The 24,684-nt window shown below is 48.1% G+C and overlaps 1 protein-coding gene across 1 annotated transcript in view; it reads right to left on the bottom strand.

Moving 5' to 3' along the window:
• dnah2 (dynein, axonemal, heavy chain 2) overlaps positions 1–24,684 on the bottom strand; it is a gene marked incomplete at both ends in the record, with an annotated part of 509,699 nt that overhangs the window by 188,418 nt on the left and 296,597 nt on the right. Inside the window, 2 exon segments of the mRNA XM_084326360.1 lie at positions 9,474–9,613; positions 23,585–23,717. Coding sequence (XP_084182486.1) covers positions 9,474–9,613; positions 23,585–23,717 — 273 coding nt within the window.

The following is a 24,684-nucleotide window of genomic DNA, read 5'->3' as shown; positions in this document are numbered from 1 at the left end:
TCTCATCTCTCTCTCTCTCTCTGCTCTCTCTCCTCTCTCTCTCCCTCGTCTCACCCTAGCTGACTCTTCTCTCGCTCCTGTCTCTCTCCTCTCTCTCTCTCTCTCTCTCTCCCTCTCTCACCCAGCTGCCTCTTGGCCTCGGCCAGGTGGGCTCTCTCCCTCTCTCCCTCTCTCCCTCTCTCACCCAGCTGCCTCTTGGCCTCGGCCCAGGTGGGCTCTCTCCTCTCTCCCTCTCTCCCTCTCTCCCTCTCTCACCCAGCTGCCTCTTGGCCTCAGCCCAGGTGGGCTCTCTCCCTCTCTCCTCTCTCTCCTCTCTCACCCAGCTGCCGCTTGGCCTCGGCCCAGGTGGGCTCTCTCCCTCTCTCCCCTCTCTCACCCAGCTGCCGCTTGGCCTCGGCCCAGGTGGGCTCTGACCTCTCCCTCTCTCCCTCTCTCACCCAGCAGCCTCTTGGCCTCGGCCCAGGTGGGCTCTCTCCCTCTCTCCCTCTCTCCCTCTCCCTCTCTCACCCAGCTGCCGCTTGGCCTCAGGCCCAGGTGGGCTCTACCTCTCCCTCTCTCCCTCTCTCCCTCTCTCACCCAGCTGCCTCTTGGCCTCGGCCCAGGTGGGCTCTCTCCCTCTCTCCCTGTCAAGTTATGTGGTTTTTTTCCCCCTTTGGTACCAGTGCTGCCCAAACTTGAAAACGGCTTGAATCTCAACAGAGGACGCTGGGACAACTCAACTTCGATATTGCAGTTTTTAATTACTTTTTGGTCCAACACATCATCATGTGTTGCATCATCAGAAGTAGCAGAAGTAGCTTGAAAACCAATGGCGTCTCTGGAGTGATTCTTTCACTTGGTTCCCTCTTTTCTAATTCTAAATGGCATTCTTCTCCCACTGAAGGAAACTAGTCCTTTCACTGCAATTCTTTTTTTCCTCTGCCTATTCCACCCCAAGATGGCATTCACACCTGAATTGCATTGCTGCTCATTACCCCCTGCAGCAATCAACTCTCATCACAGCAGCTCAGGGTTGGCGGCCATCTTGCCATTCCCACATTGTATATATATAATATAAATAATATATAATATGAAACAAACATAAATGTAGACATTGTCTTAACACTCCCTCTCTCCCCTCTCTCACCCAGCTGCCTCTTGGCCTCGGCCCAGGTGGGCTCGTGGTCCAGCAGGATCATGACGGCCTGCATGACGGTCTCCACCAGCGCTGGCGGGCGGGTGCGAACGACTTCATCTCCGTCATGTCCTTCTTGTTCAGGGACTCCAGAGCCTGGTCGAGGGCAAATCAGAGACACGTTATCCTCCAAAATATAAACCATGTACAGATTAACAGTGAGGAATACCACTGACTTCAGACCAACATCTGTTCTACACGTGACATAAACAAACAAACGACAAATTGGGTCAAACATGCAGGCGATTACACGGCTAAAGAACGCACAACACGAAACGCATACAGTTCACACACACGCACTTATCCACTGACAGACATGGAGGCAGAAAACGAAATAGACAAATCAACCGAGGACTGTCGGAGACAAACAGATTCAGGCAGAACCACCAACACGGCTGTACACAAGCACAGGCAGACAGACATATAGAGTTACAACCACAGACACACAGAAAGACAGACAGACAGACAGACCGATTTACAGACCCTTTACAGACAGACAGAAAAGACACAGCCAGACAGACAGACAGACATACAGGACAGACAGACATACAGACAGACAGACATACAGGCAGATAGACAGACAGACAGGACAGACAGAGTTATAGCAAGAGAGAGAGAGACAGACAGAGAGAGAGAGACAGAGAGAGAGAGAGAAAGATAGAGAGACAGAGAGAGATATAGAGAGAGACAGAGAGAGACAGAGAGAGAGACGGAGAGAGAGATATATAGCGAGAGACAGACAAAGACAGAGATAGACAGAGAGAGAGAGGAGAGAGAGAGAGAGAGAGAGAGAGAGAGAGAGAGAGAGAGAGAGAGAGAGAGAGAGAGAGAGAGAGAGAGAGAGAGAGAGAGAGAGAGAGAGAGAGAGAGAGAGAGAGAGAGAGAGAGAAGAGAGAGAGAGACAGACAAAGACAGAGATAGAGAGAGAGACAGAGAGAGAGAGACAGAGAGAGAGAGAGAGGAGAGAGAGAGAGAGAGAGAGAGAGAGAGAGAGAGAGAGAGAGAGAGAGAGAGAGAGACAGATACAGAGATAGACAGAGAGAGAGACAGAGAGAGAGAGCCGTCTACCTTCCTAGCCTCCTCCAGGGCCGGTACGGCCTCGTCCAGCTCTCTCTGAGCGTTCTCAGCCAGATCCTTACACTTCACCTCTTCTGCCCCGATCTTCTCACTGTCTGCACTCACAACCTACACACACACACACACACACACACACACACACACACACCACACACACACACACACACACACACACACACACACACACACACACACACACACACACACACACACACACACACCCCACACACACACACACACACACACACACACACGCACACACCAACACGCACACACACACACACAACTTGTATTTGATATGAGATCACCACACTGCAGTCCTATCCAATGTTAAGAAGGTACCGTTCACCTGAAATCTTGCCGTTCACCTGCAGTCACATTCATATTAGTCTGAAGTACTCTTTACTATTCCTGCTCCTCTTGATTCATTCGTACCCAGACTTTTAGTGTTGTACCCAAACTTGTTAAATCTTAGAAAAAGACCACATGTCTATGCTTCCCAGACCTGCCTAAACACTTGCTGTTTAATTGAAACCTTCAAAACATCCTTCAGGGCACTTTCACACTTGCCCTCGTTGATTCTGGTTGAACCTACTACTGTATGTGTGCTTCATTTGGGTTGGCGTGAACACACCTGTGTCCGCTGCACCAAACAACCACACCCTGGTCCATCTGTTTGCGGCGGACCCGGCCCACTTCCAAACCCTGAAACCCTGAAGCCATTTCTTTTTAGGTGTTAAAGCAGTCGGGCCACAAGCAGAAAAAACACCTGAACAAATATATATATATATATGTATTTACTAAGGCTGACGGGGCAGTTACTGTTGCACGGTCCATATATTTCCAAATGTGCACTTTTTTCACCATTGTAAGGTTATTATTTTCACTGCTGGTAAGTTCAAATTGGCCAAATGATGTTGTGACACTAAACAAATATCTGCATGCATGATTCAGGTGACAGGAGTGTAGACAGTGGTGCATAATTAATCACCTACAGTGAACTGTGAAACATATAGCATTTCATAACATTTGTGCTAACTAGGGATGTCCCCGATCACATTTTTTTTGCTCCCGATCCGATCCCGATCATGTGATTTTGAGTATCTACCGATATATCAGATAAAAAAAAAAAAAAAATTGCCAAAACAAACCAATAGTATCCAGCTGCAGAACGGCAGACCAGTCACACTCTCAGACCCAAACGCATTTCCTTTGATTTAATTATACATCAAATGATTTATGTCAAGGATTGCAATGCCTCGCTTGAATGAAGTTAACTTTTCACCTGGATAACGTCAACATTCAGGGTGAATGTAATGTGAGAAATTGGGATTAAAAAAAAATATTAAAAAAATTATTTTATTTGGGTCTTAGAGTGTGGCTTGTCTGCCGTTCTGCAGCTGGATACTATTGGTTTGTTTTGGCAAAATTCTTCTGCTCTGTGTGACAATAAATAAATGAATGATGATATGCAATTTAAAACCAAAACTAAGGCCTCAGTATGAGTTTAAGACGTGAACATGGTCATGTTTGTTGAAAAAAAAAAAGAAAAAAAAAACAGATTATTATTATTATTTTTTTTGTCGATCCCGATCTTCGGAAAATCACGTGATCGGCCCCGATCCCAATCACGTGATCGGATCGGGACATCCCTAGTGCTAACCCAAGTGGAGATCAAATGATTATTTTGGTTCACATATGTTCATTAGGATTCAAGATTTGTCCAATAAAAGGCTGACCTGTGTGATCACACGGCTTTGTTTATGAAAGGGGAACTATCTAGCAGCTGAAAGGAAGTATAGAAAGTCACGCCTCACTGCTGACATCGACACATATCACAACCTCTTGTTAACATTCTCCAAAACCATTACTAATGCCAAAGCTTCTTTCTTTCACCATAGGATCGAGGCCTCTGCCAAGAATCTTCGCAAACTGCATGCTACCATGTCCTCCCTCCTCACTCCCCCCCCACCCCCCCCTCCCTCATCTTTCTCTGCCGAAGACTTTGCGATCTTCTTTGAGGAAAAAGTGGAGAACATCCGCAGCTCCTTCTCCCAACCCCCACCCATTCCAAATGCTGAATCGAGAACCTCATCCTTCACTCTGTCATATTTCTCTCCCATTACAGAAGCCGAGACCCTGACACTGGTAACGTCGAACCGTCCGACTACATGCCAGCTGGACCGGCTACCTTCCCCACTCCTCCAGACCATAGCACCAGACATCCTCCCATTCCATTCAACTCCTCACTCAACTCGGGGGTGGTCCCCACCTACAAGCCAGAGTCACGCCCCTCATAAAAAAACCATCCCTGAACCCTACCGTCTGCTGTGCGTCCGCCTCTATCTTCTGCTTCACGATGACCACCAGGTACTCCCCTCCCTCCCTCCCTCCCTCCCTCCCTCCCTCCCTCCCTCCCTCCCTCCCTCCCTCCCTCCCTCCCTACCTTCTGCTGTGCGTCCGCCTCTATCTTCTGCTTCACGATCACCACCAGGTAGTCCTCGCACTCCTTCTGGACCTGCGCCAGGTTGATCTTGGCCTCCTCCAGCTCCACAGACATGATCTCCACCTTGGCGCGCGTGTCGTCGATCTTGGCCAGGCCGCTACGCAGCTTGCTCACCTGCTCCCCAAGCTCGACGCGCTTCTCATCCAGCAACCTGCGCGGAGACACACACCACGTCAGACGCACGTACACACACCACGTCAGACACACGTACACGTAGGGTGCACACACACACACACCACGTCAGACGCACGTACACACACCACGTCAGACACACGTACACGTAGGGTGCACACACACACACACCACGTCAGACGCACGTACACACACCACGTCAGACACACGTACACGTAGGGTGCACACACACACACACCACGTCAGACGCACGTACACGTAGGGTGCACACACACACACACACACACACACACACACACACACACACACACACACACACACACACACACACACACACACACACACACACACACACACACACACACACACAGCGGATGTGTGATGGAGTGCTTGCAGTGAAGTGTGTGTGAGTGAATGAAGGCTGAACACAGAGGGACAGACAGTCAGTCAGCCAGGCAGGCAGGCGGGGCTGAAGACAGGTGGACAGTAGAGTGACTGAGTACAGTCTAGAGAGGCTTGTTTACCAAAGAAGGATGTGTTTCTCACTCCACCGTGTCCTCGTGTAACATATTCATGTGGATATCTGCTCGGGCTGGTGCTCCGCTGAGGAAATACTCAGTCCATTGTTATGTGTCGATTATTTTATTACTTGATTTCATCAACAAAATCTGTAGAATTTGAGTTTTTCCCACAAACAATAATGCAGGAGGACCTCTTTAAATCTAGTGGTTATGTCCTTATAATATATTCAGGAAATAACTCATTCAGCATGGGAAAAAGCATAATGATCTACTAAGCAACTAACAAAGCCTTGGTTGACTAAGACCTAACCAACTGATACATCTACTGAGGAGGAGGCAACACCCAGCTATTTCAATATATATATATATATATATATATATATATATATATATATATATATATATATATATATATATATATATGTCACTCCCACCCCTCTCCAAAATTATACAGAATCAAATGAACCCTTGCACTAGAGAACCATATAACTCAGTTTTGAAATGTTTTGGACAACTCACGTATTTGCAGTTATAAACTCAATCCAAATCACTTGGAGCGTGGACGTGATATATCACAAGAAACTACTCAACCTCTACTGTCTTTAACTATGAATGAACACAACACTCTAACTTATCATCTTTAGATAATAAAGTACTCAACCTCTACTGTCTTTAACTATGAATGAACACAACACTCTAACTTATCATCTTTAGGGCCAACAACCAGTCTGCTCCGGCTGACTTCGACCAGACCTGCACCCGGCTGCCTGCATTCAGCCTGCTCCGGCTGACTTCAATCAGACCTGCACCAGGCTGCCTGCAGCTTACGGGAGTTCCTCCCATCCAGCAGGGGTCGTCATCGCTCAGCACACGCTCTCAGCCGGCGCTGCCTCTCTGCCCAGCTCCGCCTGCTAACATCCTCGCCGAGAGCGTTCGACGCCATCTTGCCTCCCGGACAACAGTGGAGTGGCGAGGCGGCCATTTCGGATGAGTACAAATGAGCATTGATGCTCCCGATTTATTATACAGTACACAGTGTGGTGCAGCCTGCGGGCGAAAGTAACGTTGCTACTACCATTCCATAGGGGTACCCCGAACAATATATGCCGGCATTAAGATAGGACTTTACTGGTATTTTGTGGGCTCACTCTTTTGTTTCATTCCTTTTCTTTGAGCGTGATAAGGTGTGTGTTTCATAATATTTCCCGTTCAGTGAATCCTTCTATTTTCCTCCCCTATGTTCCCCCTTCCTTCCCTATATTACCGACCTGGAGCAGTATATGTAATCCTTAGAGAAGGTAGATACTGTGTTCAGCCCAGACGTGGGCAGCACTTAGTCTGGGTACCGTGAGAGTACTTGGTGCCTGGGTGTAATTATATAATTGATTTATGCCAGTGTAATCATTGTGTGTTGATACCCATGGTGCAATAATCACCAGACGTAGCATTGTTGTAACTAGGCCACGTTACAATAACACTCATCCAGAACGGGAGCACTGTGTGTGTGTGTCTTTTATTGAGCCTAACCCTAACCCTAACCCTTTGATGCGGGTAATATATCCATTATTAACCCCTTCCTATTCAACCTTCCATTTCCCACTGTAAGGTTTCTGGTGTTACTGAGGGAGGGTACTGCTTGCGGGGGGAACCAAGTTATTTCTTTACCATCCAGTCATTAGGTGTGGGGGGGCTAAGGAGACAATTGTGGAGGGTGAGGGTGTGTTGGGGAGTACTGCTGACTGCCCAAGAGAGAGGGAGGAAGACCAGAGTACCGGACCAGGTTTGTAAATCCTGGGCCTCATACACTTCCACTGCCAGCCTCCAGTTGACGCTCCGGACCCCAAAGACGGAGGTGCAGCTGGCCAGAGTGCTACTGTGTCTCGCTACCTAGTGACCGTGCACCACAGTTCCCACGAAGCAGGGATAATCCACCCTGCTACATATGAATGAACACAACACTCTAACTTACCATCTTTAGATGATAAAGTACTCAACCTCTACTGTCTTTAACTATGAACGAACACAATACTAACTTACCATCTTCAGATAATAAAGTACTCAACCTCTACTGTCTTTAACTATGAATGAACACAACACTCTAACTTACCATCTTTAGATAATAAAGTACTCAACCTCTACTGTCTTCAACTATGAATGAACACAATACTAACTTGCCATCTTTAGATGATAAAGTACTCAACCTCTACTGTCTTTAACTATGAATGAACACAACACTCTTACTATCTTTATATGATAACGTTAAATACATTGTTACTCTGAAAACCTAAGCTTTATGTTCTTATATGGTTCTATGGTTCATCATGGATCATACAGAGGGGGTGGGGCTGAGAGGAGGAGGAGCTGAGAGGAGGAGGAGCTGAGAGGAGGAGGGGCTGCGAGGAGGAGGAGCTGAGAGGAGGAGGGGCTGAGAGGAGGAGCTGAGAGGAGGAGGAGCTGAGAGGAGGAGCTGAGAGGAGGAGCTGAGAGGAGGAGGAGCTGAGAGGAGGAGGAGCTGAGAGGAGGAGCTGATAGGAGGAGGAGCTGAGAGGAGGAGCTGAGAGGAGGGGCTGAGAGGAGGAGGAGCTGAGAGGAGGAGCTGAGAGGAGGAGCTGAGAGGAGGAGCTGAGAGGAGGAGGAGCTGAGAGGAGGAGGAGCTGAGAGGAGGAGCTGAGAGGAGGAGGAGCTGAGAGGAGGAGCTGAGAGGAGGAGCTGAGAGGAGGAGGAGCTGAGAGGAGGAGGAGCTGAGAGGAGGAGCTGATAGGAGGAGGAGCTGAGAGGAGGAGCTGAGAGGAGGGGCTGAGAGGAGGAGGAGCTGAGAGGAGGAGCTGAGAGGAGGAGCTGAGAGGAGGAGCTGAGAGGAGGAGGAGCTGAGAGGAGGAGGAGCTGAGAGGAGGAGCTGAGAGGAGGAGGAGCTGAGAGGAGGAGGAGCTGAGAGGAGGAGGAGCTGAGAGGAGGAGCTGAGAGGAGGAGGTGAGAGGAGGAGGTGCTGAGAGGAGGAGCTGAGAGGAGGAGCTGAGAGGAGGAGCTGAGAGGAGGAGGAGCTGAGAGGAGGAGGAGCTGAAAGGAGGAGCTGAGAGGAGGAGGAGCTGAGAGGAGGAGCTGAGAGGAGGAGGAGCTGAGAGGAGGAGGAGCTGAGAGGAGGAGGTGCTGAGAGGAGGAGCTGAGAGGAGGGGCTGAGAGGAGGAGGAGCTGAGAGGAGGAGGAGCTGAGAGGAGGAGCTGAGAGGAGGAGCTGAGAGGAGGAGGGGCTGAGAGGAGCTGAGAGGAGGAGCTGAGAGGAGGAGAAGCTGAGAGGAGGAGCTGAGAGGAGGAGGAGCTGAGAGGAGGAGGAGCTGAGAGGAGGAGCTGAGAGGAGGAGGAGCTGAGAGGAGGAGGAGCTGAGAGGAGGAGCTGAGAGGAGGAGCTGAGAGGAGGAGGAGCTGAGAGGAGGAGGAGCTGAGAGGAGGATGAGCTGAGAGGAGGAGGTGCTGAGAGGAGGAGCTGAGAGGAGGAGGAGCTGAGAGGAGGAGGTGCTGAGAGGAGGAGGTGCTGAGAGGAGGAGGAGCTGAGAGGAGGAGGGGCTGAGAGGAGGAGCTGAGAGGAGGAGCTGAGAGGAGGGGGTGAGGAGGAGGGGCTGAGAGGAGGGGCTGATATGAGGGGGTGATGAGGAGGGGCTGAGAGGAGGGGCTGAGAGGAGGAGCTGAGAGGAGGGGCTGAGAGGAGGAGCTAAGGAGGGGCTGAGAGGAGGAGGGGCTGAGAGGAGGGGCTGAGAGGAGGAGGGGCTGAGAGGAGGGGCTGAGAGGAGGAGCTAAGGAGGGGCTGAGAGGAGGGGCTGAGAGGAGGGGCTGAGAGGAGGTGGGGCTAAGGAGGGGCTGAGAAGAGGGGCTAAAGAGGGGCTGAGAGGAGGGGCTGAGGAGGGGCTGAGAGGAGGGGCTAAGGAGGGGCTAAGGAGGGGCTGAGAGGAGGAGCTGAGGAGGGGCTGATAGGAGGGGGTGCGGAGGAGGGGCTGAGAGGAGGGGCTGAGAGGAGGGGCTGAGAGGAGGGGCTGAGAGGAGGGGCTGAGGAGGGGCTGAGGAGGGGCGTACTTCTTGTATCCAGACACAAGCTCCAGGTAGTTGGTGGGGGTGACGTAGTTGTGTCTCTTCATCTCCACCTGCAGCCTTAGGGAGAAGCGGGCCACCGACTGGTGCACGGCCACGAAGACACTGGCCACCTTGGTCTGCATCTGAGACGGGAGGAGACGAGGGGAAACACAGAGGAGAACTCACAAAGGGAGTCCGCGATTTTTCTGACGCTAAGCCCGGCGCAAATTGCTTTGAAACATAGTGTGCTGTTCACAAAGGAGGCGCAACGGGTGACATGAGGTGGTGACTACATTACATCAGCATTGCGCTCCGGTGCAATTATCGCGTATTTAATTGAGGTGATATGGGCGGAACATGTTCCCCTTTTTTCTATGAAAATGAGCCTCATCCAAAAACACTCCCAATTCACACCGGCCCGGGCGCAAATTGCACCACCCAGTTAAAGCCACACACATAACGTCTTCGGAGATCTGGTGGTAACGTAAATCATAATTCATATTCTCTCCTTTGTTTCTTCACAATTTCCTCAAGCCTAGTAACAGACACACTATTTCTGACACTCGGAATACATTCACTGAGGTCCATAGATGTCCCTAGATACCAAGAACATGCAAATGGACCTTGTAGAAGTGGAGCAATCTTCCATTTACTTAGGTATGTATTTTTAGGCGGCTTTTCAGAAAATAGGGCTTAACAGGTTAACCTCTTAAGCCCGGAGCCCTATTTTCTGAAAATTCGTTGACCAGAGCTGTCACTGCTGGTGACCCTGACAATAGGGTCTGTACCAAACCTGAAAACGGGTGGGGTTGTGTAAACACAAGTCCCCGCCTCAGCGTTCTCTCCATCCACCTCGACATATGGTACTGCCGTAGTCATATGTGATGACACTCCCAACGCACCCGCCGCCATGTGGCGCAGGTCCGCCAGGAACTGTAGATATTCGGTCCGGTCCCACCCGCTGTGCGTAGCCAACCCTGGACCCTTGCGAGCAGAGCGTTCCGTGGAGTCGGGTCGGAACCTGAGACTACCCACGAGGCAATCGCACCCAAGGGGGGGACCCCGACAGAAAGGGCCGGTTTGATACGGGGGAAGCTGACATCAATCTAGGTGACAAAAGCCCCCCCCACTGAACACCCCTCCAGAACATGCTGAGGAGTTGTTCTGCAGCCGGACATGCAAGGCGTGAGGACCCCATGGGTTCCTACACACCGTAGCCCTGCAGTGATATTACTACCACCCAAATCACGCGTGCCTGCGAGACCACTGCCAATCTTTCAGGAGTGGGAGGCACCAACATGATACCTGGCCTGGTGAAGGCGAGGCCGGGGAAGCCCGCACTGTGTGCCTCAAAAGGTTTCGAGCCCCCCTGCTGACAACACTTATAGTTGACAGACATAACACCAGGCTCAACCAACACAGCTTATTAGTTGGGTCAAGAACCAACATTCTGTGACCATTCTCTGGCTAAGATGTTTTGATGATTGATTTGACTTCTATGGACCTTTTATAAAATATTTAGCCCCTGTGTCCCTCCGAAAAATCCCGGCATTTTTTGTCAGGTGGCCAAATCCAAAATACCTGCTGACGCCATCTTGAAAAATTAACTTTTGATCCAGAGCACCTAGAATCATGTATGAATACACTTTTTTGTGTAAGTCAACCATGACGATTCCAATTCTGACATCAGTTTGACTCTATGACATCAATTTGTCCCAGAAATCCAAGATGGCCACCATATAGTAGAGCGAAAATGTAACTTTTAATGTCAAAACCAATTTTACCATGGTAGGCCTACTGCTGTACTTTAAACAAACTACCTTCATAAGGATCTCAGCAAAATAATTGATGAATGTACAGTATGATAAGATAACTAATTATACTTCAAAATACGCTCTCTTAAATAGCTGTAACTTGAACAGATTAACAATGAAACCACTTTTTTTCTTTTTTTTTTTACTTTTTTTTTTTAACTTTATAGCATTTTCAGCTTTTTCTGGCCACGCAGGACCGATAGAGGGAGAGAGGGAGAACGGGAGGAGAGGTAGGGAAGACATGCAGCAAATGGTCGCGCGGGACTGGGAAACGAACCCGGGACGACCGCTTCGCGACACTATGTGGTGTGCTACTGGAGCGCCCCAACAATGAAACCACTTTAAACATGTCATGATCAGTCCGAATCAGAGCATTCTGCCTCACTAGATTCTGAATCATCAGATTCCAATGAATCACCCCTCCTCCTCCATACATCATCATCTCCCTTCTCATCATCATCATCCTCCTCACTCTCCTCTTCCTCACTTTCTTCAGCTGGCCCTGGTGCAGGTAGATGTGATGGGAGAGCAGGTCGTGTGTGGCGGACAGGGCGACAGCGACCACCCACCAGCTCCCAGCCATGTCTGAGTGGCGAAGGGTGTCGCTTCAGGGAGGGGTGGCGCACTAGATATGCCAAGTAGTTGGCACGGAGGCAGTGTTGGCATAGGCTATCTGCATCTGGAGGGAGATGGATGAATGATTTGTTCTTCATTCTCTTCCACTTTGTGGCACGGGCCTCAGCCATGGTGCTACTCTTCTTGTCGCCATAAATAACATGTTGTGTGAACTCGAACAGCTCCTCTAGCACCTCCTCCTCAAGGTCAAGGCTATCTCCACACCGCGAGAGCAGCCGTCGTGCCATAGGGCTCTTTGCCACCTTGTCATACACCGACGACTTACCCTTGTCATAGAAGCCTGAATTGGCATCACAGCCTGTAATGCAGTGTAGCTGCACAATACAATCTGCCATCTCCTCAGTAACCAGGCCACGGCAGAAGACCGTGTTCTGCTTTCTCTTGATGCAGAGCATACCGGGCAGCTGTTGAGAGATGACCGCTGCCATGACATAGGCATCGGTGTCGGCTGCATCAATGACCACAGGGCCACTGTAGCCTGACTCACGTAGAACTGTGTAAGCAGAGAAGAGGATGGTGTCAGCCTCAGACTGGTCAAAGCTGTAGTTCTGCATTGGTTGCTGGGTTGACAAGTTGGTGCAGTGGGAGCCAACAGAGTAGACGATCTCTGTATCTACACCCTGTGCAACAAGGTCAGTCAGATAGCTGCATATTACTTTTTGTAGCCGCTCCTTGTTGCTGACGCTACACAGCAGTGTTTTGAACTCTCTGGCAGAGGGGAAGGGGTCGCCCAGCTTAATGTAGGTGTTGGGGACATGTACCTTACCTTGTACCCACAGATCTCGCTCATCATCTTTAGTTGAGTATGCTGCGTCGTACGGGTCATTTACACAGAAAATACGGTCAGCATCACCATGGCAGGCAAGGATGATGGATGATACCTTGTGGACATAGTCCAACCACTTGTATGGGGTGCCATCTTGTGTCTGCCGATCTTCTGCTGATGGGGTTGCCATCCTCCAGATCATGCCCATGTCGACAAGAGCGGTGTAGGGTTCTTGCAGATCTACAGATTGGAGAGAGAGCTTCTGAATGAGCTTGCTCTTCTGTGTCTTCCTATATGTGCCATTGGAGTTGAATAAGGCCACACATTCCTCGACAACACGATGTTCCAGCAACTCTGAGAGATTCACAAGTTGACTGACCTCAACCAGGTCGATCACTGCCTTGAGAGCACTCCGCTCCATCTCAGCAGCTCTTGCTTTGAGTTCCTCCCCGGGCTTCTCCATGCAGGGCTGCTTGGCAAATGTCAAGCGTTTGCTCAGAGGGACAGGTGCATGGAGGGAGGTTTTCTTACTGAACACTCGGTCTTGCAAGAAGCTGGTCAACTTCTCCTCTCCCACAGCATAGGCTGAGTTGAAGTCCGCGATGAGTTCATCAGAGGCAGGCATGGCTGACTGTAGGGTGCGGAGGGTGGGTGAGGCTGGATCAAATGGGAAGGAATCAAACTCGTGCATGCATGCGACCAGGTCCTGCACGCGCTGCTCATCTTCTCTCATCCTTTTCGGACCACATTCTATGTGCTTCCTCTTGGCTTTTTTGTGTGTGGCCAGGGCATTGTGAGCCACCCGGATCTTGGCCAAATTGTTCACATTTCTGGAGTGCACCAGCAGCTGCTTCTCATTCTGGAGGATGGAGAGCCAGCCAGACTTCATTTTGCTGCCCTTGTTCATTGTACACCCGATCCACATGTCCCAGGCCATGTTGGAGTAGGGGTTGCCTGTGATGGACTGAGTGAAGTCAGTACGAAGGAAGGCGACCTGATCAGCAGGGAGAGCTGTCAGCATTGCCCAGAAGTCAGGCAGCCACCTTCCATACCTATTGTTGTCGTACACTACCATCCATGGCAGCATGGCACGCAGAGAGCTGACATACTCATCCAAGTTGCAGATATGTACTGCATGCACATTCTGCATGAGTGCATCTGTCATAGACAGGAAGTCCCTCCAGTAGTCCGCCATGTCACTGGCCTCCACCTGGGTGAATAAATTGGTGATGAGGCTCTCGAGGTCAGTATCATCCTCCAGTGCCGCATGTGCAGCTGCACGGAGTTCTTGGGAGAGACTCATATCTCTCAGAATCTCAAGGTTCTCCCTTGTCTCATCAGCCAGGTTGGGCATGAGCCTCCCCTTTACCAGCTGACTCATGAGTGCCTCATAGATGAGCCTCAAGCAACGCAGCCCCCTCTTGTAATGCTTGCCTTTCAGTGCACGGTCGATGGAGCCCTCTGCAATAGCTCCTCCTGCCACAAGTACATCTCCTAGCTCACTCCCCTTGTAGCGCTTGTAGATAGCGCTCATCATCACACACTGTGTATGGAAGGGACCAGTGATGCCACTAACGCGTTACTAAGTAACGCGTTATTGTAATCTGATTACTTTTCCGCGAAAATGGTAATCTAACGCGTTAATCTTTAAAAGCCAGTAATCTAATTGCAGTTACTTGTCCAGGTGGCTGTGCATTACTATTTCGTTACTATCTCATCATAAATTCATAATGCAGGCGGAATACAGTATTTTATTTCGTTTTCGACAGTCAAAAATACGCTTAGAGCTGTTTACTTCTCTTTGGGAGTGACGTCACATGTCACGTTTTCAAAGCGTGTCTGAGCACGTAACCTCGCGTGTTGATCCATGCTGGTGGGCGCGGCTGTTATTGTTATTTTCAGCCTGACCTAAACTGCGCGCTAGCAGGGAGAAGCTCGCGCTCGTAACGCTTTCTTGCAGCACTGGAAGTTCACTAGTCTACTTAACGTTTGTTAAGCCGGGTGAAAAAAACATTCACTTTGCGGAGGAAACAAAATACTGTCTACCGCATATGGAATATACAGCAGCTGCACAGCACGACCATCGACTTCTACAGGACTCGGAGCTGCACCACCACTGTCACCAGCCAAACAGTATGTTCCACCTTTGAGTTAAACATATTTTGCATTGCACTATTCCATGAACATGGAACACCATACTGCAGTATGTAGGTTGTCAGTAGCACACTGACAACACTGCAGTATATATATTCCCTCCCCGCCGTATATATATTTCCCTCCCACCCACCCACCCCCTCCTAAAGTACAGTCCCCTCCCCATCATATGTATATACTCTGTCAGGATCTAGGGGTAACAGTACTGTATATTTGAATACCGCTTATGTCACAAATGTATCAGTACTAAATACCTATATGTCCCTATGCCATAAATGTCATGTATGTTGTGTATGTCATAAATGTCTATATGAATTGAAAATGGGGGACCCTGATGGAAACAAGACAAACGTCTTTCTCTGGTCTGCATCCCCTTAACAATTGTATGTATTGAGCCGTACTGTATTGTACCCATTCTGCAATCTGTTAAATAAAGTTTTCATTCATTCATTCATTCATTCATTCATTCATTCATTCATTCATTCATTCATTCATTCATTCATTCACACAATAATAAATAATAATAACGTAGAACCATATCTGAATGGGGCAGGCCTCAAAGGTAGGCTACATATCAGCCTACATGTGGTGTTATTGACCATTTATCTTTTGTGAAATCTATAGATCTATAGATAGCAAGATAGGCATACCTGCCCTATTAGTACATTTTACTCAAATTGAGTACATTTTACTAAATTTTTTTTGTCATTCTTATGTTGTGGCAGCAGCAGGGGGGACGACTTCGTAACCTAGTTACTTTCAAAGTAACTAAGTTACTCTGATAATCAAGTAATCAGTAAAGTAACTAAGATTACTTTTTAAAGGAGTAATCAGTAATCAGTAATCATATTACTTTTACAAGTAATCTGTGGCATCACTGGAAGGGACCAAGAAAGGGTACAATGTCATGGTACTTGTTTGGGTTCTCGGCGTTGAGCAGAGTGATGAGGACGTACACAGGATGATCTCCCACTAAGAAGGCGAAGGGCATGTGCTTAGTTGCGATGATGGTAGACAGCTTCTCCATGATGTCATTCACAACTGACTTGTTGGGCGGTTTATTGTAAGATGTATGAAAATAAGCCTTGCTCTTCCTCTGCTCCATATTCAAGCCAGCGTGAAACCCATTGTATGAAGGGATAGTGCACGCATGCACGCACGTACGCACACACACATGTGCACACGCACGTATGCGCACACACACACACACACTTGCAGTCTATTGAAGAGGAAGGCCTGGATGAGCGAGGTCAACAGGAGTTCTTCATGTCAAGGAATGGCGAGATGGCGTGGTCCAAGATACCTTTTGAAACAGAAGGCTGAGCACAAGCTCAGAACATCATCAAAATAACTCCTGAAAGAAACAGCTTTCGAACACAACACAAGGGTTAACAAACCCCAAACACAGGGCTACAATGACTATATTAGCTAACTAGTTGTTGTTGCTAGCTAGCTAGCTATTGGGAAAGTTGTTAGTCTGAAGCCCTGCCCAAACACCAAATCTTACTTTCCCATTCAAAAGTAAAATTTTCGCTCTGCTGTCTCTTTCTACATTTTTGCTCTACTGGATGGTGGCCATCTTGGATTTCTGGGTTAAATTGATGTCATAGAGTCAAACTAATGTCAGAATTGGAATCGTCATGGTTGACTTACACAAAAAAGTGTATTCATACATGATTCTAGGTGCTCTGGATCAAAAGTAAATTTTTCAAGATGGCGTCAGCAGATATTTTCGATTTGGCCATCTGACAAAAAATGCCGGGATTTTTCGGAGGGACACGGGGGCTAAATATTTTATAAAAGGTCCATAGAAGTCAAATCAATCATCAAAACATCTTAGCCAGAGAATGGTCACAGAATGTTGGTTCTTGACCCAACTATATGGTATGGGAGCCGCTTGACAGCACAACATTCTCACGGACAGACCCAGGCTCAGCCATCAACTGGGTGTCAGCCCCTGTCCCCATGAGAAGCGAAAAGTCGGGCCGCCCGCGCTTCAACGAAGGCACGCGGCCCGCAGCCAAAGGAAACAATCAGAACCCCCTTTTTCCGCTGGTGTTGGGGGAGGGAGTGATCGGAGAGCGGGCAGGACGGCGACGGCTTGTTTTTCAAGCCGAGCCCATCCAACATGGCCGATCCCTCAGCTGCCAAGGCTGTCGGCCTTGTGGACACCTGTCGACTCAACGCCCAGGATACCTCTGGTGGGGGAAAACATGGCCGCCTGTCGAGGGCCTCGTCATCGCCGCTGACGAGGCCGTGCTCTCTCTTCTTCTGGCTGCGCGGTGTGAGGCGGTGTGGAACCTAGGACAATACCGCCCGCGCTCCAGCAGAAGACCAAAATCCTCTGCGGAGAGAGGAACCCTGAGCGGTTATAGCTTGCGGGGCACTGTTTCAATATGTCAAAAGCAAAGGACTGATGTTAACACGGAGAACCAGTGGTGGTTGCAAACAGCAACCTCCACTGTGGTGTGCACCATGAAGGGGTTAAATGAATAAAAGAACTAACACCACGAAAATACTGTAGAATGAGCAAGCCCATGTACACAACGTTAAGGGGAGGCGGACCAGAGAACCAGTCCCGCATTCATTCATAATATTCACAACAGCACACCAGCCCCAGACTTTAGCCCATTTACCCATGAAGGTAAACAAAGCCCCCCCGCACTACTCCCCCAATAGATACCGATTGACCGTCAGCATGAATGGTTGAGAGGAGAGAAAACTGTAGCATAGACAGACATTCTCGTAGCAGAGAGACAGAACAAAACAGTAGCCCACTATAGCATAGCGTTCAACGCTACTATGGACAGAAAACAGTCAGCTGAGCCACAACACGGGCCGCCGCTAAATCCCATCCTGCAGTAGTATAACTCTACTGCCACCCGCCGAGCCTCAAGCATCGGCTTCCGGGTGGGAACACCGTTCAAACCCCGCCGGGGCACAGGATTAACGCTACCTGGCTATAGGCTAACTAGCCACGGCACACCCTGTTGTCAACCCATTTACCCGTAAAAATGGTAAAATAGGACTCAGCAAAACCCCCACATTAGCTACCGACTGACCTTCATTGATGAACCGGGCAAGGGGAAGGAAAAGCGGTAACATCCCACGGCGGATACATTAGAACAGTGTAGCAGTAGTGTTAGCATGTAGCATTAGCATTAGCATTCAGCGTTAGCATTAGTTGTTTAGCAGCACGCTTCCAGGATCGCTCGGAACCCGTCCACTGCAGTGAAACGTTCACCAAACCATCCCGCCCCTGGCGCCGACACACAACATGGTTGTGTAACAAAACAAACTAGCATTACTAACACTGGCAACAATGCCTGATGACACAGGGCCTACCTGTGTACAAGCCGGCTCGATAGCCAACCTTGCACGCTGCTCCTTGATCTGCTGCCACCAGACGAGGAAACATCAGAATAGGCCCGACGTGTCGCTGAAACATGCCCGAAGATTCCAGGGGTAAGCAAACCTCCGGTAAGCATTCAACATTACGCAATTTCTCTAATCTTTTCATAGCACTAGTTACATAAGGCGTCTTGCGACCGTTATGATGGAAACGATATAGAGGAAGAGTGTTTGGTGACCATGCCTAGTATCTTATAGAGTACGCCTCTATAGGGGCGGGGCCCGGCAGGTGATGGGCGTATTTGTTTTTTCGTTGATGGTGTACAATAGGTACATGAGATAAGGTATATCTCGGAATGGCTTAAGAGCGGGACGCGATGGCCAAGTACGATAATATAACTGCCACTGAGCTCGTTCAGTACCTTCTTGAGATCAGGCGTACAAAAAAATCTAAGGAAATTAATAAAGGGAAGATGATTAAACAGAAGGTTTTGTAGATACAGTACTGAATTCTCCCATCCGGACCAATGCAATTTGAAATATTATTATAGAATATAGAATAGCAGGCCAATAAATGACCTTATTATAGCCAATTCGCACATTTATGGATTGTGCCAAATCTTATCTTTCAAATGGGCGAGTTCAATTTGAATTTAGTATCACCAGGCGTGCATGAAGAACAGAGAATTAAATCTACTGTATGTACAGTAGGTTTCTTATTCTTGCAAGAGTTCAGCCATTTTGAAACTGATTTCAAATCTAATTGTTGCTAAATGCTAAAAATAGGGGAGACAAACTAACTGCGCTCCAATATATGCCAATAACGTTCAGTTTTGTGGTATATTATCCCGAGTAATAAGAGATATTAAAACAATTCATACAGAAGTAATTAGCTTGAAGTCACCTAGAGGCCTTTGGGAAGTGTATTCTTTTTTTATTCCAACGCTCATTGAAAGCTCTGGATGTCCTCTTCAAAATGGCATCAAATGACTACAATTACAGAAAGTAGCTTTTTCAAAATGGACGACATTCGCGATCACAACAACATGAAAACAAATACTAAAATTGCACTAATAACACTTTAACCTATTGGTAAACTAACGTATTGATGATATCTCCTCAAAACTCACCTCTTTAACTTGACCTTTGACCTCTAGTTCCAATACTTAATGTTGTGTGTCTATCTACCATGTTTGTCTCTGTTATTGCCCTATGTAGCGACCTTGGGTTTCATGAAAGGCGCTATATAAAATGAAGTTATTATTATTATATAACACTGATACAATGCCATTATAACTTCAGGAACGCACTATAATAATAATAATAATAATTTAGGACCTGCTCCGAGGTCACCATTTGGCACACATGCGAACCATGCATACAATGCGTATCTGCGATTAACCCATCCCGTCGTCCTTCCCCCCCAAGGGCAGCCGGGAGCAGACAGGCGCCACGTGAGCCGCGCCAGGGGACCAATCCAAGTGCTCCTGTCCGTCTTCGTCAAGGACGCCACAGCGTTAGCGATCTTGTTGTTGTGCATGTTTTTCCATTGGGTTTATCTTATCGGGGGGGGAAACCCTTGCGAGCACGGGGAGAACATGCAAACTCCACACAGAAAGGCCTGGGAGATACCCCACCTGGGTAACTGGCATCATGGAAACCTGGTCCCCAAGCGGGATTCGAACCCTGGACCTTCTTGCTGTGAGGCGACAGTGTTAACCACTACACCACCGTGCTAGTACAGTATATGATGCATTCACTGATAATTATAGATTTGAGCAGACTTTCTTGACATGTTAACATCTTGTATATGTTAAACTGTTTTATTTTTCAGGATTTCTTTGTTACAAACATAATACTGAATTATTAAAAACCACAGAGAAAATCTGGAAAACCAACGATTTTACTGCCAGAGGATTCAAACTACATCAATCCTACATAGGGGGAAAAAGCCATAAAGCCTTTTGAAGCAAGGCCTTAGAGAGGGTCTGAGAATGTAATTAAAGCCGGGTCCTATTCAGTGGCCATGAAAATGGAAGGTTCCTGACGTGGAAAAGTGAAAAAGCACTTTGTTCCTATTGGACTGGTTCAGGTTAGCTGCTCCTTTTCAGAGAGAACCCCAGCTCTCTATCTCTCTCTCTCTCTCTCTCTCTCTCTCTCTCTCTCTCTCTCTCTCTCTCTCTCTCTCTCTCTCTCTCTCTCTCTCTCTCTCTCTCTATATCTCTCTCTCTCTATCTCTCTCTCTCTATCTCTCTCTTTTCTCTATCTCTCTCTTTTCTCTATCTCTCTCTCTTTTCTCTCTCTCTCTATCTCTCTCTCTCTCTCTCTCTCTCTCTCTCTCTCTCTCTCTCTCTCTCTCTCTCTCTCTCTCTCTCTCTCTCTCTCTCTCTCACTCTCTCTCTCCTCTCCATTTCCCTCTATCTCTCGCCCTCTCTTTCTCTCTCTTCCCCCTCTCTCTCCCTTTCTCCCTCTCATCCTCCGCCCTCTCCCTCTTTCCCTCTCTCCCTTTCTCTCTCTCTCTCTTTCCCTCTCTCACCATCTTTTTCTTTCTCTCTCCCCCCTCTCTCTCTCCATTTAAACCTGCTAGCCTTCGGGGGTTTGATAGACCAGCTGTTTCTCATGAGGCTTTTAACCTCTTAAGCCCTAGCCATATTTTCAAAAACTTTGCCTAAAAGTGCATACCCAAAGGGCGTGGTCTAGGCATCATGGGAGCTCCCCAATAATCGTTCTGTTTACATACTTTTACCCATTATTCTTTATTTAATTTTAGTTGTTTTATATAGTATACTATCTTGTTAGATACATCAAGTATACACCCTTTTGAGCACTCGAAATGGCAGCTAAATTCTCTACAGCTAGGGGAATGGCCAATTCACCTCCGCCACCAGTGGAGCTGAGCGAAGCCAGTGTGGAGCTAATTAAGGAGCTAATAGCTAGCTCTGCTCGAACGATAACATTGGAAATAAGGGCAGCGTCCGATTTAGTCATGGAGAAAGTGGACTCGCTCAGTTCAATGGCCAAGGCTAACTCAGATGAGATTACATCTCTGACCGTAGAGACGACCATACAAGCAGAGAAGATACACGCACTCGATGGGGCCTTGCGTAGCAAGCGATCGGAGGTGGCCGAACTGAAAGCTATTGTCTGCGAAATACAGTCCCAGTGAGAGACGTCCCAATATTCGCATCATGGGAGTTCCCGAGGATGCAGAAGGAGGCCAGCTTGTCGATTCCATGCCTGACTTATTGCAGTGTATTTTGGGCTTGGACGTCCTGGCTACCCCGCCGCTGTGTGATACGGCCTACAGGACCGGCCCGGCGAGGTCCGCCACAAGCCGTTCCCCGAGACCCATCATTGCAAGGCTCCACAGTTTACGCATCAAGGAGCTGATCATAAGATAGTCACGCTCCAGGAGGGGTCAATTACAACTTGGCGAATGCAAAATTGCTATTTTCTAGGAATTTTTACGCCTGACGTTATGGCGAAGAGAGGAATGTACCGTGAGGTGATGCCGAAGCTATGGAACCTGGGAATACGACCAACTTTGTTGTACCCAGCGAGACCATCGGTTAAGTTGAAGGAGGACATGCACCAGCAGATTTGGACTCTTGACGTGGTAGAAGAATACGTTAAGAAGATGATGGTACCTGGGGTTGGCACGGAGTGACTACTTCACGAGGCCTTTGTGCCTGCTCGTGTGGTAATGACAGTGTGCTATGCTAACAGACTAGGCTCGCATGGGTTTGTTTAGCCAGGCTAGCTGGACTATTTCTAATTGCTACAGTACATGTGCACATTCAAGCTAATGGGACATGTGAACAAGTGGACACAACAAGTAAGTGTAGTGTCACTGTAGTGACACTGTGTGCTGTCGTGACAGGCTAAGCTGGCCTTATGTTTATTGTTTTTTTTTCCTATTCTTGTGATTCGTCGCATCAAGCTAAGCTAACATCGTGTGCATAGGCCACAATTTCCCATATAGGCTGGCCTGTCTTTCGCCCTGACTGGGCATGTGCAGGATTTGACTAAAGTATTGCGGCCGGTGTGAGTCGATTTGACGCACAGACGTCGAGACTATAAACTATTGACGGGGAATGTAGTTGTTAGAGATTGGAATGACTGTGTTTCATGTGTTATTGCTGCAAAATCAATATTTATCTTTATTAGCTAAGATGTGGTCCCACCGGACATGAAACTTTGTTTCTTTTTTCCTTTTTTGTTCTGGCAGTTAGCCAACGTTTGATGTGGGCCACAGTTACGGCTGCAGTCAGGGGCGTAGCTGGGGGGGGGTAGCTTAGGATGATTCTAGACATCACTCCGGTGTATTATTGATGCTCTCATTGATACTATGTTTGTTTCTGAAGTGTGTGTGTGTGTGTGTGTGAGATATATATAGAGAGAGGGGGGCTTTGGTAGACTATTGCATTGGTCCATTCATTGAAGATGAACGCAATGCGACATCCTTTACTAGGCTCACCCACCAACAGTGCAGGTGCAGAACTGCTGATCCGAATGTATAGGTAAAAACCATATTATGCGTTTGCATCAATAAAAAAATGGCCAAAAAAAATTCTGCCCGCGCGCTTACGCGCGCTCGCATTCACTGGGGGCCTACAAATACATTCTTTCATGGGGCCCAGAATCTGGAGCTACACCCCTGGCTGCAGTTATGGCTGTGCTGTAGTTATTTTATGCTTATTTTTATGCGATTACGAGTGTAGGCCGGTACCTTGGTTTTTGTTTTTGTTTCTGGCAATTTTTATATAGGAGGGCTGTTGAATCCAACAATGTGCCTAATGGATATATGGTGATATGATCGATTTATCTTATTCAATTTATTTGATTTACTTTTACCTGAAGAATATAATGGAGATTGCACGGCGATACTTCAAGACTAATGGGGGGGTTTAATACATATTGGAAAGGTGGGGAACTGAAACGGGAATCCATGAATCCAGTGGGAACAAAAAAGGGGGGTCTGTCCTTAGTGGGGGACTAGCGAGATTAAAATAGATGGTAAACATGAGAAGCCAACCACTATGGTTGACGGATCAATGTGTGTATTAGAAGGGGTGGGGGCATAAACGATAGATGTAATGGGGGAGGGGGGTGGTTTTGACGATAGAATAGTAGGGCGGGGGGGGGGGGGGGGGTTAGGGTTTTACTGTTACATGTTTCTGTGTATTTTGTGTTGTTGTTCTGTGTTTGTCTAATTCGTTCCTCCTCCAAAATCATGAGTCTGACCGCCTGGACTCCTAGGGACCACCAGTCCCAGGCTCTTTCTTTGCTGCATTGCATAATCATTTTCCAAATGGGAAAAGACCATGTTTTGTGTGTATATATGTGTGGTGTGTATATGTGTGTGTGTGTGTGTGTGTGTGTGTGCATCTCACCCCCTCCGCAGGACCCAGGACCAGTCCGTCCAGGTACCTCTCTGCCACCTCTAGCAGGGCATCCCTGGGCCACTCACAGAACCAGTCCATGGTGGTGCAGTTGACCAGCGCTGGGTACTGACGGATACGGTTCCTGTTGCCAAACCCGCACGCACACACACACGCACGCACGCACGCACGCACGCACACACACACACACACACACACACACACACACACACACACACACACACACACACACACACACACACACACACACACACACACACACACACACACACACACACACACACACACACACACACACACACACACACACACACACACACACACACACACACACACACACACACACACACACACACACTCTAGGTTTAATCAGACACCATCAGCACTAAAGCCAACAAAAAGTAATAGAACATGAATAATAGAGCCTCTCAAACATTTGCATGTCAAGGACTCCCAAATTGATACACATTATGCAGCAGACCCCCATTTGATCATATTTAGTTGCAGGGACCTCCATCTGAGAAGATATTTGCTGTTAGACATGACTTAGTGCCGTCTATAGATAGTTTCAATGGAATTGCGTGGCTAGGGAACTTGACAACATAAACATCCAAGATGACTTTCTGTCGCAATGTTCGCTAGTATCAATATAGCTGCCAAAATATCAAATGTAGTACATTTAGAATGTTGTTTGTGCTTCTTTTTGTCTGCCAATTGAAACCATTCCACACTGTATGTGTGTGGAAAGGTGGGTATAGAGGTATGGAGGGAGTGAAACCTATGATCAGAAAAGTCACTTGTACACCTCTCTCGCTTTGCTACAGTAACCTCTAGTGGAATAATGAGTGAGAAAACAGTGAAATAGTCCTTGTTTTGCTCAGGCACCACTAGAGCCCCCCCCCCCCCCCAAGGAACACTGACGGTCCCCAGACCCCACCAATTCTGAGAGCTGCCGACATATAATGAACATCAGGTCACCTTATGCAGTGCGGCGAAGGACCCTTAACAAATCCAATTTAAAAGGTGCAACCTATAGATGATAATAACAACCCGGGCAGTATAACGTGAGCGAGACTCACAGGCACCCTATT

This window comes from Notolepis coatsorum (assembly GCF_963971535.1).
Source record: "Notolepis coatsorum genome assembly, chromosome: 1".
Classification (NCBI taxonomy): domain Eukaryota; kingdom Metazoa; phylum Chordata; class Actinopteri; order Aulopiformes; family Paralepididae; genus Notolepis; species Notolepis coatsorum.
Note: the sequence above shows the minus strand (reverse complement) of the source record. Positions and strands in the feature narration are given on the sequence as shown.